Source organism: Notolepis coatsorum (assembly GCF_963971535.1).
Source record: "Notolepis coatsorum genome assembly, chromosome: 18".
NCBI lineage: Eukaryota > Metazoa > Chordata > Actinopteri > Aulopiformes > Paralepididae > Notolepis > Notolepis coatsorum.
This window is the reverse complement of record NC_140182.1, coordinates 42,691,113-42,707,178: the sequence shown is the minus strand read 5'-3', so window position 1 is coordinate 42,707,178 and position 16,066 is coordinate 42,691,113. Positions and strand designations below refer to the sequence as shown.

Here is a 16,066-nt window from a genome sequence, read left to right as displayed (position 1 = left end):
ATTAACGTTACCAAGCTGCTAGCCACAATGCTATACTGTTGTACTGGCATATTCCATTCACGTTAGCATGTAGCTAACAACATCGGAGATATTTTTGTGAGGCTAAACTATCCACTCTTGGTGGTCAATTGTGTTGATGTTAGTTTTGTTTCATCAACAAATGAGGCAGAACACACAGTGAATGTATCCGTTTTGTTTATTGCACTTTTATTGCACTTTCTTTGCTGAAAAATAAATGCTACATTGGCTAAATGGCTCACGTGAGGCATTTAAATATGGTGGTTTGTTGGTTTTTTTGCAGGAAGTGTATTGGCACATTCAACTTCTGATTGGTTGAAAATTGCCTTCATGTTCGCCACCTACTGCCACTTACTGCTTTGGCATTGCACTACATCACTGTGCTCAGGAGGCAAAACCAAAGTCTAACTTGCCTGCCATTACGTTGCGTTCTGGAAAGCGAAACTGACCTTGAAAACAAAACGAAAATAGCCCTGTGTGTAACCGCAGCCTGAGAAACCTGTGTTTATTAAGTCTATCCTTGACTATCTACAATCATTGATCGGGTTAATTTCCGTCACAACAGCCAGTGTAGAGTAGAACATATATAGTATAGAAGATATGTATTGAAACGGAACAAGGATTAATACATAGAGGTAACTAAGATCATGTCATTTGTGTTACAAACTACATATCAAATACATTATGTAGGATTTGCAACGTTGGATAAAAATCCAGTGGACTGTAGGAAATTCCCATAAATGTCACTGTTCTATCTCGTTCTGGTGTTAACGTTAGGTTATGACTATAACCAAGTTCTGTTAGTTAGGGGCGATGCTTGGCATCGCTACTGCACTATCTCGCGTACGTGCACGCGTACTGAATAAACCACAAATGTACCTCTAATACCAGTATTAGTCTGACCACACCCCTCATCAGCTTACCTTCATAAGCAGGTGTGTGGTCACCTGCTCTCCTCCTTCCCAAGCTTTCACCACAAGGTGAGGACAAGGGCTGCAGCGGCGTCCGATGCCAAGCATCGCCCCTAACTAACAGAACTTGGTTATAGTCATAACCTAACGTTCTGTATCGTTAGTGGCTTAGCTTGGCATCGCTACTGCACAAGGGAGGCCAAGCGGAGCCACTTGGCTGACAAATACACCCCGCTGACAGCCCCCCAAAACCATCAGAACAGGGAGGGCCGAGCCCCCCCGACCCCCCCTAATGGAGGGTAGCCCCCCTATTAGGGACGTCACGGGAGGGCGACGGACCCGACCGTGCGAAGAGGCACTCAAGCAACTCAACGCACAGGGTGAGCAGACCGTGGCTTGACCCCACGACTACACACACGCACAACCCGCATGCCACCCGGGAACGAACGGAGGAACAACCTCGTTACTGCCCCCAGAATCACGGGGTCAAGGGCAAACCCAACCCCGTGGCAAGGCCGTAGCAGCGGAGCACGAAGGAAGACCCAGACCCACCAAAAGGACTGGACTCCCTGGAATGGGGGCCCGGAGAAGTCCATGATGCCAGCATCAAGACCCCACCAGGTGGGCACGTAGTGCCCCGCCCCCCACATCGCCAGCGTATTCGGACAAAGGCCCCTCAGTTACTGCACCTGGTATTCCCAGGCGGAACCAACCAGGCCAGAACCTGCCCAGCTTCCGAGATCGGACGAGACCGGGCGTGTTCAGGTCGGTATGGCCGTAAGCCGAGCGGGCCCCGTCCCCCCAATAGTACACCGCCTGGCACACTGACCCTGCAGAATAGGCAGTCAGCATGGCCGTAAGCACACAAAAAAGGTTAACCAACGGAAGCAGGCAGCGCACCGGGGAAAAACCAGGCAACAGGCTGTTAACCCTAGCCTGGAGACTGCGGACGAGACAGGCGCCAGAGGGGACAGCTGAACACAGCCGCCCCGGCGGAAGGAGCGTAAGCTGGCGGTGTTGCATGACCAAGCCTCCATTTAACAACCCCCACCCAGAGGGGTCGAGGCAGAGAAGGCTGACACGATTGGCAGACGTCATGAACGTGCAGGGGCACCCTCAAACGGTGAACCCGGGAGTTGACACTGCTCCAACACACCAGGGAATCAACCACCTCGGTGTTACCCAATGCGGTGGTTGTTCCTATAACCCCTCAAGAAAAAACTCCAAAACACACCTGCGGGTATACACCGGCTATACCGCAGTACAAGTGTTTCAGTTTCCAAAAAGGGTTAACCCAGGCCTACGGGTCGCAAACATCACTTCGGACCGGGCCTGGCGGTACGGGAAGCACAGGGTCACCAGAGGAGGTCAAAAAACCACCCCCACAGGCCCCTCTTCGCCATGCGTGAGAGAGGAGCGAAAAATAATGGAGAACCAGCCCCTAAGCACACCGTACCTGGTATTCCCCGGCGGTCTCCCAACCAAGTACTAACCAGGACCAACCTGTGTAGCGGCCGAGATCCGACGAGATCGAGCGCGTACAGAATGGCATGGCTGTAAGCCATGACGACAGTGCTGAGTAAAAACATACCCAACCAGGGTCTCCATAGCGCTTAACCCTGTGACACCCAGACCGACCTGGCATTTTTCCCCCTGAAAAAAGCCCAAGTCCCTCAGGGTACCAGAACAGCAGATCTGCATCCCCGGCGGACAACGGGTTCAACTGATCTGGACCAGCGTGACCAGAACCAGTCCCGTGCCCTAACCACGCCGACATGCCTACTCCAGGAGAAGGGCAGATATGCGTGTTGATCTTAACATGAAAAGAAGGCGCCACCCAGACGTCGGGACGAACCGCGCCTGGTGGCCCACCCCAAGGGCGTGAGACCCCACTACATATGTTCAGATCCATCCCGTCATCATCCCCCAGACATGAACGAGAATCCGTCGACAACCCACCCAGGTCATGGGATGTGGTCGCCGGAAGAGGAAAAACCCCCATCTCAGTTGCTTTATAAAAACGCTGTTTCAACCACAAGCAACTAAGGCGTGCCAGTCAATCGCCTGTTTACAGCGAGCTAGCACTATACGTGCGTCGGGACACACCCCCATCAATGAACAGGCTATTTAGACCTGTCATTGAATCCCCAAGGCGCCCAGGGGAACGACAAGAGGGGTGTGACACTCCCTAACTCCAACACTTCTGGAATAGAAAGAAGGAAGCATCAACAGTATGTATCCCAGTCTACACAGCCGGGGTAAAAAATGTTCACATTTTTACATCCCACCACCCTCCCATAGGAAAGAGACGGGGATCCCCAGAGAGACTTCCCACGCGAGCTGTACAGATTGAAAAGAATATATTGCACCTTGAGCCATGTAAAAAACTGGTTTTAGGGCCTCCGGGGAAGAGGCACCGAACCCATACACACTCAATAAACGAATTGAATCGAATATACATACAATAGAAAAGGACCCTTCTAGAGGGTCCACTCACTTTGACAATCTGAGGAGGAAGGCTCTGTACTCTGATGGAGGCTTCCTCACATGGAAGAAGGAGTCCGAACTCACAGAAGGCCTGAGTAGGCGCTTGGTGAGGAGGAGCCCTGACCACCCCCCCTGAAAACAGATCCATCACATGGACCTGAACAGCACACGGAAGTCCTACCAACAGAGACGCGCACGGTGACGTACTCTATGGCGGGGGAATTCCTGCGGTGCACACGCCCAATATACCAGGCCGTGGGACCAGGAACTCCCTCCCCCCCCCCCCCCCCCCCCCCCGTAACGTGCCGAACCGCCACGTGACGGGAACCTTGAAGGACAGGGGGTGTACCCCTGACCGACAGAACAATGGGGAGAGGAAAGGTTACCAGTTCACCCCTTTACGACCCCACACCCATGATACGACGTAACGACAAAAAGAGAATATGACACAGTCATAGTCAGCTCTATGAAGCGTTTCACAGCTCCACACAGCGCACGAGCTAACCTGCTATCTGATTTTTACTAAGGAAAAACACAGAATAGAGAGGGCTCTAAGAACCCCGGTCCAACATACACATGTGCTTCTGTGGCCAGTACAACCCAGTTGTAGGTCACATGACACACACAACCCATCATCACCTACAAAAAATGGCAAAAACACTCAACAGAGGAACGCCGTTTTTTTCACAATGAGAGAATACATCATTCTTGATTAGTATCGACCACAGGCCTTGCTAAGCACACATGACAGCAACCAAACCAATTTCCCTTTAGGAAATAAGTTTCTCCAGCAGATTTAGCACAACCTCAGCAATCAAGCTGAGAGTTACATCGTATCCCTACCACACAAAAGACACAATTAATGCACAACATGTCTGATAGGAGGTGATAAAGTCCCCAGGGAACCGGGGGGGGAAACACAATCCTCCTATTTTACCCTCAATACGGCCAGTTAAAACAGGAAAACCTGTTAATGTGTGAACTCACTGTTCATTGTCATTACAGTCTGAGAAAGAACATTCTTTTACTCACTCGTCACCAAGCATAGCTTCATAGGTTAGTTGCCTTAGTAGTGAGTACACGGTACACATAAACACCATGATGTTTCTCACACAACAACCAGATCAATACATCACGACCTGCACGGAGAAGCTAACTGCCAGTGACAAAAACAGCTCACACACAACCCGCAACGTATCTCAAATGCATTGCAACAACACACGTTTTGGGAAAAAACACCGTTATTCACAATACATTTAGCAAGGTAAAACCAGAAGACGTGTTATGAGGTCTGGCCAACCCCGTACCTGCCCGGAACGCAGATCAGCGAAGTGCAGTCACAAGCCACCGTAGAACACAGCCGTCCCGTGTTGTTCGATCCGGGCAGCGTCGCCGCTCCACCAGTCGCTACAGTCCTCTTTGTTGACGCAATCCCCGTCTAGGCTCAGGCAGGGTCGACGAACATCCCCTGTCAAGGATGACGTCGTGGTCAAGAGTGTAAAACATGTTAAAAATCAAAGCACGTTCAACAGAATAGCATCAAGCTAACGGCTGCTCCAACCGTTCGGGTGCTATTGCTTCCGCTCGCGAGACGCCGATCTACGACGCACGCGATCAGGAGCGAGCTCCCGGCGGCGCGCGAGAAGCCAAGCTACCCCGCGCCAGGCCACCGACCGGCTAACCGTAAGCTATGAACATGTAAACAATGACATAACACTCACCCAGACAGGCCGCCGTTCTGAACCCTCCTCACTTTTTAAGAGAAAAGAGAAAACAAGACGTCAACACCGCTTCACAACGGTGACATTAACACGTCCGGCGGAATCAGCACAGTACCAACTGGCCTGTATAGCTGACTTTGAACATGAATCTGCCGCTATCGCACATTACATGCACATATCCCCTCGTGAAGGAATACTCTCATTTGGATATGAAAGATGGGGTCTTAACACGGTGACAGAGAGAATCCACTCGTCCAGAACACACAGGGATCACCAGTGTCAATGGTCGCGGCCCACTAGTTAAAACTATAATGGTCGCCAGACCAAGGCCTTCTGTCGCCTAGACGGCTAAACAAAGGACCCTAGCCTGGGGCCGGTTTCCATAAACTTTGTCAAGTAGCCCCCATAGCACTAACAGACAAGTGGAGCCCGCCAGCAAACACTACTCACCCAACCTGGAACGCACCGCTCCTCACAACAGCGGCATGTCCGACAGTTCAGCTGTGGCCTGACAGGTTTCACCCCAACAAACACAGCAAGGAACTGCAGTTGAGAAGCATGCAGCGGCGTGCTCCCAATACGAAAACCGGTGGAGGGTTTGTAGAATGATCATCATCTTCTAGACACTCCAGTACGAAGACAATATCGCCGTATTTTCTCGAAAATAGTGAGAGAGAAAATAAAGATATGATGTCAACGTATCCTTGTTTCCCAAGCTGTTCCTAATCCAATTTCTTCCATCATGGTGTCAAGTGTGGGGATCTACCGAGGCACCTCTTCCTTGTGGTGAAAGCGAGAAGGAGGAGAGCAGGTGACCACACACCTGCTTATGAAGGTAAGCTGATGAGGGGTGTGGTCAGACTAATACTGGTATTAGAGGTACATTTGTGGTTTATTCAGTACGCGTGCACGTACGCGAGATAGTGCAGTAGCGATGCCAAGCTAAGCCACTAACGATACAGAACTGACCCATGAAGCCGGTACACGTGTTCTGGGAGAGAGAGCCACTTGTCTCATCAATTGGTAGTCAGCTAATTGGTGAGGTAAGTGGCTGCCGATGCCGAGTAACGAGACATCGGCCACACCTGGGTCACCTCGTCAAAGAGGACGTGTTCCAGGTGTGCTCTGTTGTTTCACTCAACCTGAAAAGGTTGTTTCAGTTTATTGGGTGTTCATGAACAGACACCTTGATGTCAACACTGTAGTGCCTTTTCAATCGCAAATGCTTGAAGGACAGAACTCACCCCAGTCCTTAACCAGCTATACGTGATGCTAATTACGACAGGTCAGCTGTTTAAATCGCAAATCACTGGTGGCACCATTTATGTTTCTATACTAAAAGATGCGTTAGGAACTGTAGACTACTGTACTTTCTGTCAATAAAAGACGGTTGGTAACTTGGAAACTCAAGCCTCTTGTTTAAGCCACCGCTACACATGTGTTAGTGCAATTAAGTATAACTACACTTAAGTTACACTAAAGAGAGACCGGCCTGACCTGGTGTCTGTTAGAGAGATCAGTGGAGATGACAGGGAGTGGAGAGAGAGAGAGAGGGAGAGGGGTGGGGATGAGGGCTAGCAGACACGGAGGGATAAGAGAGCGAGAGAGAGAGAGAGAGGGGTATCGGAGAGGCCTCTCTCCTCTGATCGTTGCCAGTAGAGCTAGATAGAGGTCCACAGAGGAAGGAGACATGAGTAGGCTTTGTGCCAGACCACACTGAAGATGCTCACGGCTCACGCACACAACATAAAAATGGTTCTGTTGACCTACTGTTGAAATATGGAGCAGTGAAGATGTATATTTCATTGTCCAGGGTCCTCTTGTAGAAGCTGGATTCATATGTTTCGGGATTCTCTGTCCACTCTTCTCCAGCACTGAAATAGTTAATACAGTCATGTAACATAATATACACAGTATATATATATATATTCAATATGGATCATTATCATTAAAACAGCCATGTAACATAATATAAAGTATATATATTCAATATGGATCATTATCGGCATGAAACAGAAATGTGTGCGAAGCAGACGTCTGAACAATTTGATTTGAATCTAAAGCCAAACTTTGGTCATCAAAACAGTCACACCCAAAGACACTTGATATATGACGTGGGCCCGGTCCAGTGAAAGCAAAAACAGATTGTGTTTCACTTTTTATAGTCAAAAGAAACATCCATTCATCTCATGACTTGGAATGTTGTACTCCTAACCAAGCTGCCTGCCTGCGGAGTGCATCGCGGACAAAAGTAGCACAGGAAATTGAGGTAAATGGTACAGTTACATGTGGATCTGAACCAAGCCTTGAACCAGGACCGCTAAGCCGGGCCTTTGGAAGACGTCTAATCTTCCGCGTTGTGGAATATAAACCCAGTGGAGACGGTGAAAAGGAGGAGGGGTGGGGGGTCCCAACCGTGTATTGTGTTTTCATCTCACACGGTTGCACCACGACTCACTCTATAGGTGGTGTTGCTGTCTCACCATGCCAGAACAAACACCGCCAAATTACGACTGGGGGATTAGGAAATGGAGCTGTAAAGTGAGACTACCTTCTGGGATAGACCCTGGTGATCCCTCCATCTGTGGCTACGAACCTGGCCACTACCCCATCCCTGGAACACACACACACACACACACACACACACACACACACACACACACACACACACACGCACACGCACACGCACACGCACACACACGGACACACACACACACACGGACAGATCATCAACATCACAGTAGAGTGGAGGATGTTTGCAACGTGGCCATATAGGGAACGTATTGTGGATGGATTTCAAAACAAATAATTTTATTCCCAGAGTTGCTTGTGTTCAAAGTTAACCCTAATGCTGAACAGATATCTTCATCCAGTATGTGTGCGTGTGATACCTTACATCATTTCATTTTTATTTGTTCCGTTCATGGTAATGCACACTTTGCACAGTAGCCTAATGCACTGAATGCGATGAAATAAAAATAAAAAGTGTTTCATAATCAAAGCACCTCTCAATTTGCACATTCCATGAGCAAAAAGGAGCAGGGAGAAGAAAATCTTAATTGCCTGCCCCTTACTCAAAACAATAAATAAACTATAGAAATAGATGGTCTGTCAATTACAATTATTTAACAATCAATACTGATACCCCTCAACTTCATGTCTGATTGCTCTTTCTCATCCCAATCATGGACTGTTTGCCCTCCTCCCCCCCGGGAGATGCTACAGGAACTTCCACTCCAAGTCAAGCAGACTCAGGAACAGCTTCTTTCCCTCAGATGGCATCTCTCTAAACTCTGTGCCACGTTGACAGACCCCCCCCCCCCCCCCCCACACCTTACCATATAAACTCTGAACTCTGACTCCATTGCCTACACCAGGCTCTGTTACCCATACTATGACTCTGAACTCTGCTGCCTATACTCTTACTGCGCTACACTGTAATCATAGTAATCATAATAATCTACACAAGCGGGCAGAAAAGTGGCAATTTTTTAACACGACCCCCTCCATGGCAGATTGTTTTTAATTTAATGAACACCTGTACGTGCAATTTCCTGCAATATAGAGCCTTCAATATTGACCAATAAAGCTGCACTTTTCACTATAAAGCTCAGTTTTAGGGATGCTCGATATTGGCTTTTTTACCGATACCGATATACCGATATTGTCCAACTCTTAATTTCCGATACCGATATCAACCGATATCACATTTTAATGCCGATATCGGCCGATAATATCGGTAGGCCGATAATATCGGACATCCCTACTCAGTTTATATTGCAGTATGATAGCCAATTACTATAATAATAATAATATATGAATCTATATATATACTGTATATATACTGTATATTGATTTAAGCATGCTTTTTATGGGTGCTTAGTAATAATTTCTGCAATCTTGACCAATAAAGCTGCTCTTTTCACTTTAAAGCTCAGTTAATGTTGCACTATATATTAAATTAGAGAAGGTGATGATTATAAATATGTTTTATTGTATTGAGTGGTAGAATATCCTTTGTTTGAACAACTTACTGGAAAGGTGACAGACTCGGTCACAGTGTTTCCCACACACTCACTGTAGCCTACCTGCATCATGCACCACTGACTGCGTGCTGGGGTGGGAGGCAGTTGATCAAACCATTGTGAGGGAAATGCAAGGGGGGTCGCAATCTTTGGAAACTTAAGAGCTCGCTATTAAGTGTCTATAATCAGCACAAGTTATTTCATTGCGTATTATTAATTTGATTGAAATTACAGTACATTGTTATGTTTACAGTGATATATTGGGGGGGACATATCATATTTTTCATTTTTTCATATGATCAAAAAGTGGGGGTGCAAAAGCACACGTTTGCTCCCCCAAGTTTAATTGTGGGGATGCACCTGCTCCACTTGCTCCATTGCTCAGGCGCCCATGTACAGTATGTGGGTGTGTTTGTGCGAGTGCATGCATATCTGTCTGTGTGTGTGTGTGTGTGTGTGTGTGTGTGTGTGTTTGTGTGTTTTTCCACAGAGAAGAAAGACTAATTTGCAAATTTAAATGACTTAAAACAAGTAAGCACACCACACATGAAAGCGCATTCATCTAATTACTTTCATCTTAAAAACATTGTGTCTTGGTTGGGTGTGATACACATTGCGCTTTACTTTCATCACTTTTTATTGGTTAAACAAGACCAAATCTTTCTCTGCAATAATCCAGCAATGGGTCACTTAGTTAGTTAATGATGTGCATATGGTTACTAAACATGTGGATACAGCAGTCTAGATGCAGCTTTTTACACAAATGAAGCAACATATGGGAAAGAGCCCTGCATACCCAATACGCTTCAATACCCTTCATTATTTACATTGATTTATCAGAATATAGGTCAAGGTCAACTTTATTTATATAGCACATTTAAAATCAACCGAAGTTGTACCAAAGTGCTGTACAATATAAAAAACTGAAATACTAAAACAAATACAAAATACAGTATACACACAAAGTCATAAAAACTACAATACAATTTTTTAAACGATCACGGCACGACCAGGGATGTGTGGCTTACCAAGCCTCAGAACGCCAATAAAAACAGGTGAATCTTCAGCTGTGTTTTAAAACTCTGTAGGGTCTGGGCAGACCTAATTTGCGGTGGAAGACTGTTCCATAATTTAGGGGCAGCCACTCCTAAATTAAAAAAATATGTTTCCTTTGTACTGAATGATCATAACGGTTTCTAGATTGACAATTCAAATATATATATAATATATGCTATTATAAAAACTGATCATATATATAGCATATCATACTTTGGGTAGTGATATAAATTAGTTTTAGCTTTTGGAAAACTGGAGAAAGTTCAAGTAAACCTAAGGACAACATGTGTAGGTAGGCCTACTGTATGTAAGAACCTTTTTATAATGTTCCTGTTGTATCGTTTGACTGCTGCAATTACAATTTCTTTAGGGAAATTAATAGAATAGAATAGAATAGAATAGAAGTACTTTATTGATCCAGAGGGAAATTCAGCACCACAGATCGCTCACAATGAACATTCAGGTAGTGAACAGGTAGATCGATTTGCAGCAGTCTCAGTTGAGAGCATGCGCACAAGGGACTGGCACACAATGTTAGCTCCAGTAATGTTAGCTCCAGTAATGTTATCTCCAGTAATGTTGGCTCCAGTAATGTTAGCTCCAGTAATGTTATCTCCAGTAATGTTAGCTCCAGTAATGTTATCTCCAGTAATGTTAGTTCCAGTAATGTTGGCTCCAGTAATGTTCGCTCCAATAATGTTAGCTCCAGTAATGCTAGCTCCAGTAATGTTCGCTCCAATAATGTTAGCTCCAGTAATGTTCGCTCCAGTAATGTTCGCTCCAGTAATGTTAGTTCCAGTAATGTTAGCTCCAATAATGTTAGCTACAGTAATGTTAGTGACAGTAATGTTAGTGACAGTAATGTTAGCTACAGTAATGTTAGCTACAGTAATGTTAGCTTCAGTAATGTTAGTGACAGTAATGTTAGTGACAGTAATGTTAGCTACAGTAATGTTAGTGACAGTAATGTTAGCTCCAGTAATGTTAGCTCCAGTAATGTTAGGGTGACCAAACGTCCTCTTTTGCCTGGACATGTCCTCTTTTCACGCCCTGTCCGGGGCGTCCGGGGGGGGTTTATAAATTCATGGGAATGTCCGGGGTTTCATTGTTTTTCAGTTTCAGTTTCACGGCCCTTTGCGAGCATCTGAAGGCTCGGGACTGCATTTGTCGCCGAACATATAAATTACAGAATTAAAGCGCTATTGGTTGCCGTTCGAATCGCCAAAATCCGTGCCTCGGTTCTCGAGTTACATGCCGATATGTCAGGCGTGCGACTTTTTACATGGCGTGCCAGATTACTCCCGGGAAGCATGCAGCTGCAGAGCCAGCGGCGCTCTCAGGGCCGCGCGCTGACGGCCGCGCTGTGAGGGCCGCTCAGCAGCGCCACCCACCCAATGGCTGAATTTCCAATGGCTGAATTGGAGTATTGCACTGTGCGGGCACAGCTGCGAGATCCGCGAGGGGCCAGACTCACACAATATCTTGAATGAATGCGTTTATTTATTTCGAACATAAATTGAAAATAAATAAAAATAAAAAACAAGTAATAAACAGATTAAAAAACAAACAAGCAGGAGTATAGAATGAAGTGTAAACGTATGTATTCCTACCCCCTTGATTGATTGATTGATTGAAAACTTTATTAACAGATTGCAGAATGGGTACAATACAGTACGGCTCAATACACACAATTGTTAAGGGGATGCAGACCAGAGAAAGACTTTCGTCTGGTTTACATCAGGGTCCCCCATTTTCAATTCATCATAACATATGACATACATGACATACAGATAGACAGTATTCAGTATACCTTCACACTCTATTATCTTATGCAACTCATATTCACTCCACACACTGAAATATACATACATTGTTGAATGAACAGCCTGTTTCTTGAAGTTAGACTCTCCTCTAAATTGTAACCCCCCTCTCTATAACAGAATTTTTGGATGTTACCCGGGAGTGAATTGTTTCGTGCTTTAAACATGATTTGTGCAGTCTTAAATTCAGCCAGGTCCCAGAGTTTCATGGCATGTGATTTAAAAAATAGTGTGTTTGTGTGTTCCAGATATCATACCTTATTGATAATCAAATCAAAATCAAATGTATTTGTAAGGCCCGACAACACACGTTAATGTCCCTTCAGGCCCATGTCCCTTCAGGCTATGGATTTGCGGTGCTTTCCAGCTTATACAAAAAATATATATATTATTTTGGAATATTGCAACTATACTACACAAAAACGTGAGTACACAAGTTCAACTCATGTTCAGCCCTATGTTACTCATTAGCACTAAAAGTGATTTTTCTTTATTGTGTACGAAACTTCAGAATGTTATCTTTCAAAAGAGACCAGGCTTATGCATGTGCTATACGCATAAAGTATAAAGATAAGCTTTGCAAAAAAAGTATGCAGTCCTCAAGTTCAAGTAAAAAAAAATTGCCACTTTTCTGGGCGCATGTTATGTGGTTAAATTTGATATATTGCAACCACGGCAGAAACATTTGAGTACACAAGTTCACGTTCAACTCAAGTTCAGACCTATATGCTACTCTATTTCATTAGCACTAAAAGTGATTTTCCTTTTTTGCATTAGTAACTTCAGAATGTTATCTTTCAAAAGAGACCAGGCTTATGCATGTGCTATAAGCATAATGTATAAAGATAAGCTTTGCAAAAAAAGTATGCAGTCCTCAAGTTCAAGTATAAAAAAGGCTGCTTTTCTGGGTGCATGTTTCCAAGCATATGCTAAAACAATAAAGGCATCTTTGAGTAAACTTTGAGTAGAGATTCAAGATTCAAGAGGTTTATTCATCACATACAGTACAGTACACAAGACATAGTGAAATGAAGGTGGCCATGCCCGCTTCGAAATCATTAAGTATCTCGAGGCTGGGGCCAGCATGTCCTCTTTTTTGGAAATCAAAATATGGTCACCCTAATGTTAGCTCCAGTAATGTTAGCTCCAGTAATGTTAGCTACAGTAATGTTAGCTACAGTAATGTTAGCTACAGTAATGTTAGCTTCAGTAATGTTAGTGACAGTAATGTTAGCTACAGTAATGTTAGCTACAGTAATGTTAGCTACAGTAATGTTAGCTTCAGTAATGTTAGTGACAGTAATGTTAGCTACAGTAATGTTAGTGACAGTAATGTTAGCTACAGTAATGTTAGCTACATATTAGCAACAGTAATGTTAGTGACAGTAATGTTAGGCTACAGTAATGTTAGTGACATATAAGTGACAGTAATGTTAGCGACAGTAATTTTAGCGACAGTAATGTTAGTGACAGTAATGTTAGTTACAGTAATGTTAGCTACAGTAATGTTAGCTTCAGTAATGTTAGTGACAGTAATGTTAGCTACAGTAATGTTAGTGACAGTAATGTTAGCTACAGTAATGTTAGCTACCGTAATGTTAGCTTCATATTAGCAACAGTAATGTTAGTGACAGTAATGTTAGAGTAATGTTAGTGACAGTAATGTTAGCTACAGTAATGTTAGTGACAGTAATGTTAGCTACAGTAATGTTAGTGACAGTAATGTTAGCTACAGTAATGTTAGCTACCGTAATGTTAGCTTCATATTAGCAACAGTAATGTTAGTGACAGTAATGTTAGAGTAATGTTAGCTACAGTAATGTTAGCTACAGTAATGTTAGTGACAGTAATGTTAGCTACAAGCAACAGTAATGTTAGTGACAGTAATGTTAGCTACGGCAATGTTAGCTTCGGTAATTTTAGTTACACTTACTAACGAACTAGATTCTTGTACCGGATCTCCTCTCTGGTAAACAAGAATACCCTGAATACTCTGGCAGGAGCACTCATTCAAGGGTACTACGACTATGCTTGCACCTCATGGTACCAAAGGGGAGCATGTCTATGTTCCCCGGGTCCTATGTTCCCCGGGTTCTATGTTCCCCGCTTTGATTGATTGATTGATTGAAAATTTTAGACCACCAGCCCTGATTCCAAACTCTAACCTTAACCAGTTCGAAAGAGGGCCTAAGCTTAACCGTTCGAAACAAGGCGGACATTAATAATTAATAAAATAATAAAAATGTATAAAATGTTCAATCTATTAATCAATCAAAGCAGGGAACATAGAACCCGGGGAACATAGGACCCGGGAAACATAGGGATGATCCCGTACCAAAGCACCTCAAATGCTCTAAAACAAGATTACAAACATCACAAAACAAACTGATCAGACTACTACTTGACCTTACTACTAGAACCCACCTCACCCCTGCCCACTTTGACTACCTAGGATGGCTTAGAGTAGACGACAGAGTACAGCAACTTGCAATGGGCCTGGTCTACAAGATACACCACACCACACAGGTACCCATATACATGTCGAAATACTTACCAAAGGTCAGTGAATACCACACACACAACACCAGAGGGAGTTCCACAAATCATGTTCAACCCAGATTTGGCACAAACAAGGGACTAAACACATTTCGCAACTATGCCACAACAATGTGGAACCCCCTACCCACAGCCGTAAAAAGATGTGAATCCCTATCCACATTCAAAACCGCTCTTAAAGAGCACCTACGGGAGGCTGCAATTCAAAACTGGCCATCGTAAATGTCCACTCCCCCCACCCCCTCCTAATAGACAGTCTCCTCCCCACCGTATGTATATATTCTCTCCCCACCGTATGTATATTTTTTCTCCCACCCACCCACCCCCTCCTAATGTACAGTCCCATCATATGTATATATTCTCTGTTAGGATCTATGGGTAACAGTACTGCATATTTGCATATCGTATAGGCCTACAGTATGTCACAAATGTAACAGTACTATATACCTGTATGTCATGTAGCCTATGTCCCTATGCCATAATGTCATGTATGTTATGTATGTCATAAATGTCACTATGAAATGAAAATGGGGGACCCTGATGTAAACAAGACAAACGTCTTTCTCTGGTCTGCATCCCCTTAACAATTGTGTGTATTGAGCCGTACTGTATTGTACCCATTCTGCAATCTGTTAAATAAAGTTTTCATTCATTCATTCATTCATTCATTCATTCATTCATTCATTCATTCATTCATTCATTCATTCATTCATTCATTCATTCATTCATTCATTCATTCATTCATTCATGTTACGGTAATGTTAGCAACGGTAATGTTAGCGATGGTAACGTTAGCGGCAGTCATTTTTGTGACATGCAGCACAACTCACACTGTCTGTGCGCTCCAAAGTTGAACCAGCTCAGAGGTCAGTCCTGCATCCAGGATCAGCCTTGTCACCAAAGACACATTGCCTGGAGATAAGAACAGAAAAAATACATTTTAATATTCAATGTCACTCTAGCACAATACCATAGATCAGGGGTCAGCAACCTTTTTGACATGGAGTGCCTGTTTGAAATATAGTTGTAACTAGTGTGCCTCAACAATATTCCATGCATCGTAATTTTTTTTTTCATAATCAGGTCTTTTTAATGATAATTTTTACATTATTACATCATAATTGTTATTGTTATTATTAACAATATTATTATGATGGTTGTATCAACCGTAAATCTGAGTTGGGGGGGGGGGGGGGGAATGCAATGCAGACAAACAGCTGCATACAGTGCGACCATTTCACTCACATTTGCCCATTCATTTTTGGACACATCACACACCATCGGTGTGTGTACTGTACGTGTGCTGTCATAGCTCCACCTACAAGCCTAATGGAGAACACCAGGAGAACACCAGGGCCCTCATTCATCAACGTGTTCTACGCACAGATTTGTGCTTACCCTGTGCGTACGATCATTTCTAAGCAAAGAGTGGGATTCATCAATTTCAACTTGAACTTGACTCCGTGCTTACG

At 44.3% G+C, this 16,066-nt stretch overlaps 1 protein-coding gene across 1 annotated transcript in view; it reads right to left on the bottom strand.

Annotated features, from left to right (window-relative positions):
• LOC311245342 (voltage-dependent calcium channel subunit alpha-2/delta-1) overlaps positions 1 to 16,066 on the bottom strand; it is a gene marked incomplete at both ends in the record, with an annotated part of 125,592 nt that overhangs the window by 27,001 nt on the left and 82,525 nt on the right. The window contains 3 exons of the mRNA XM_084335185.1: positions 6,908 to 7,011; positions 7,689 to 7,751; positions 15,425 to 15,506. Of these exons, the coding sequence (XP_084191311.1) occupies positions 6,908 to 7,011; positions 7,689 to 7,751; positions 15,425 to 15,506 (249 nt within the window). The remainder of the gene's footprint in view (positions 1 to 6,907; positions 7,012 to 7,688; positions 7,752 to 15,424; positions 15,507 to 16,066) is intronic.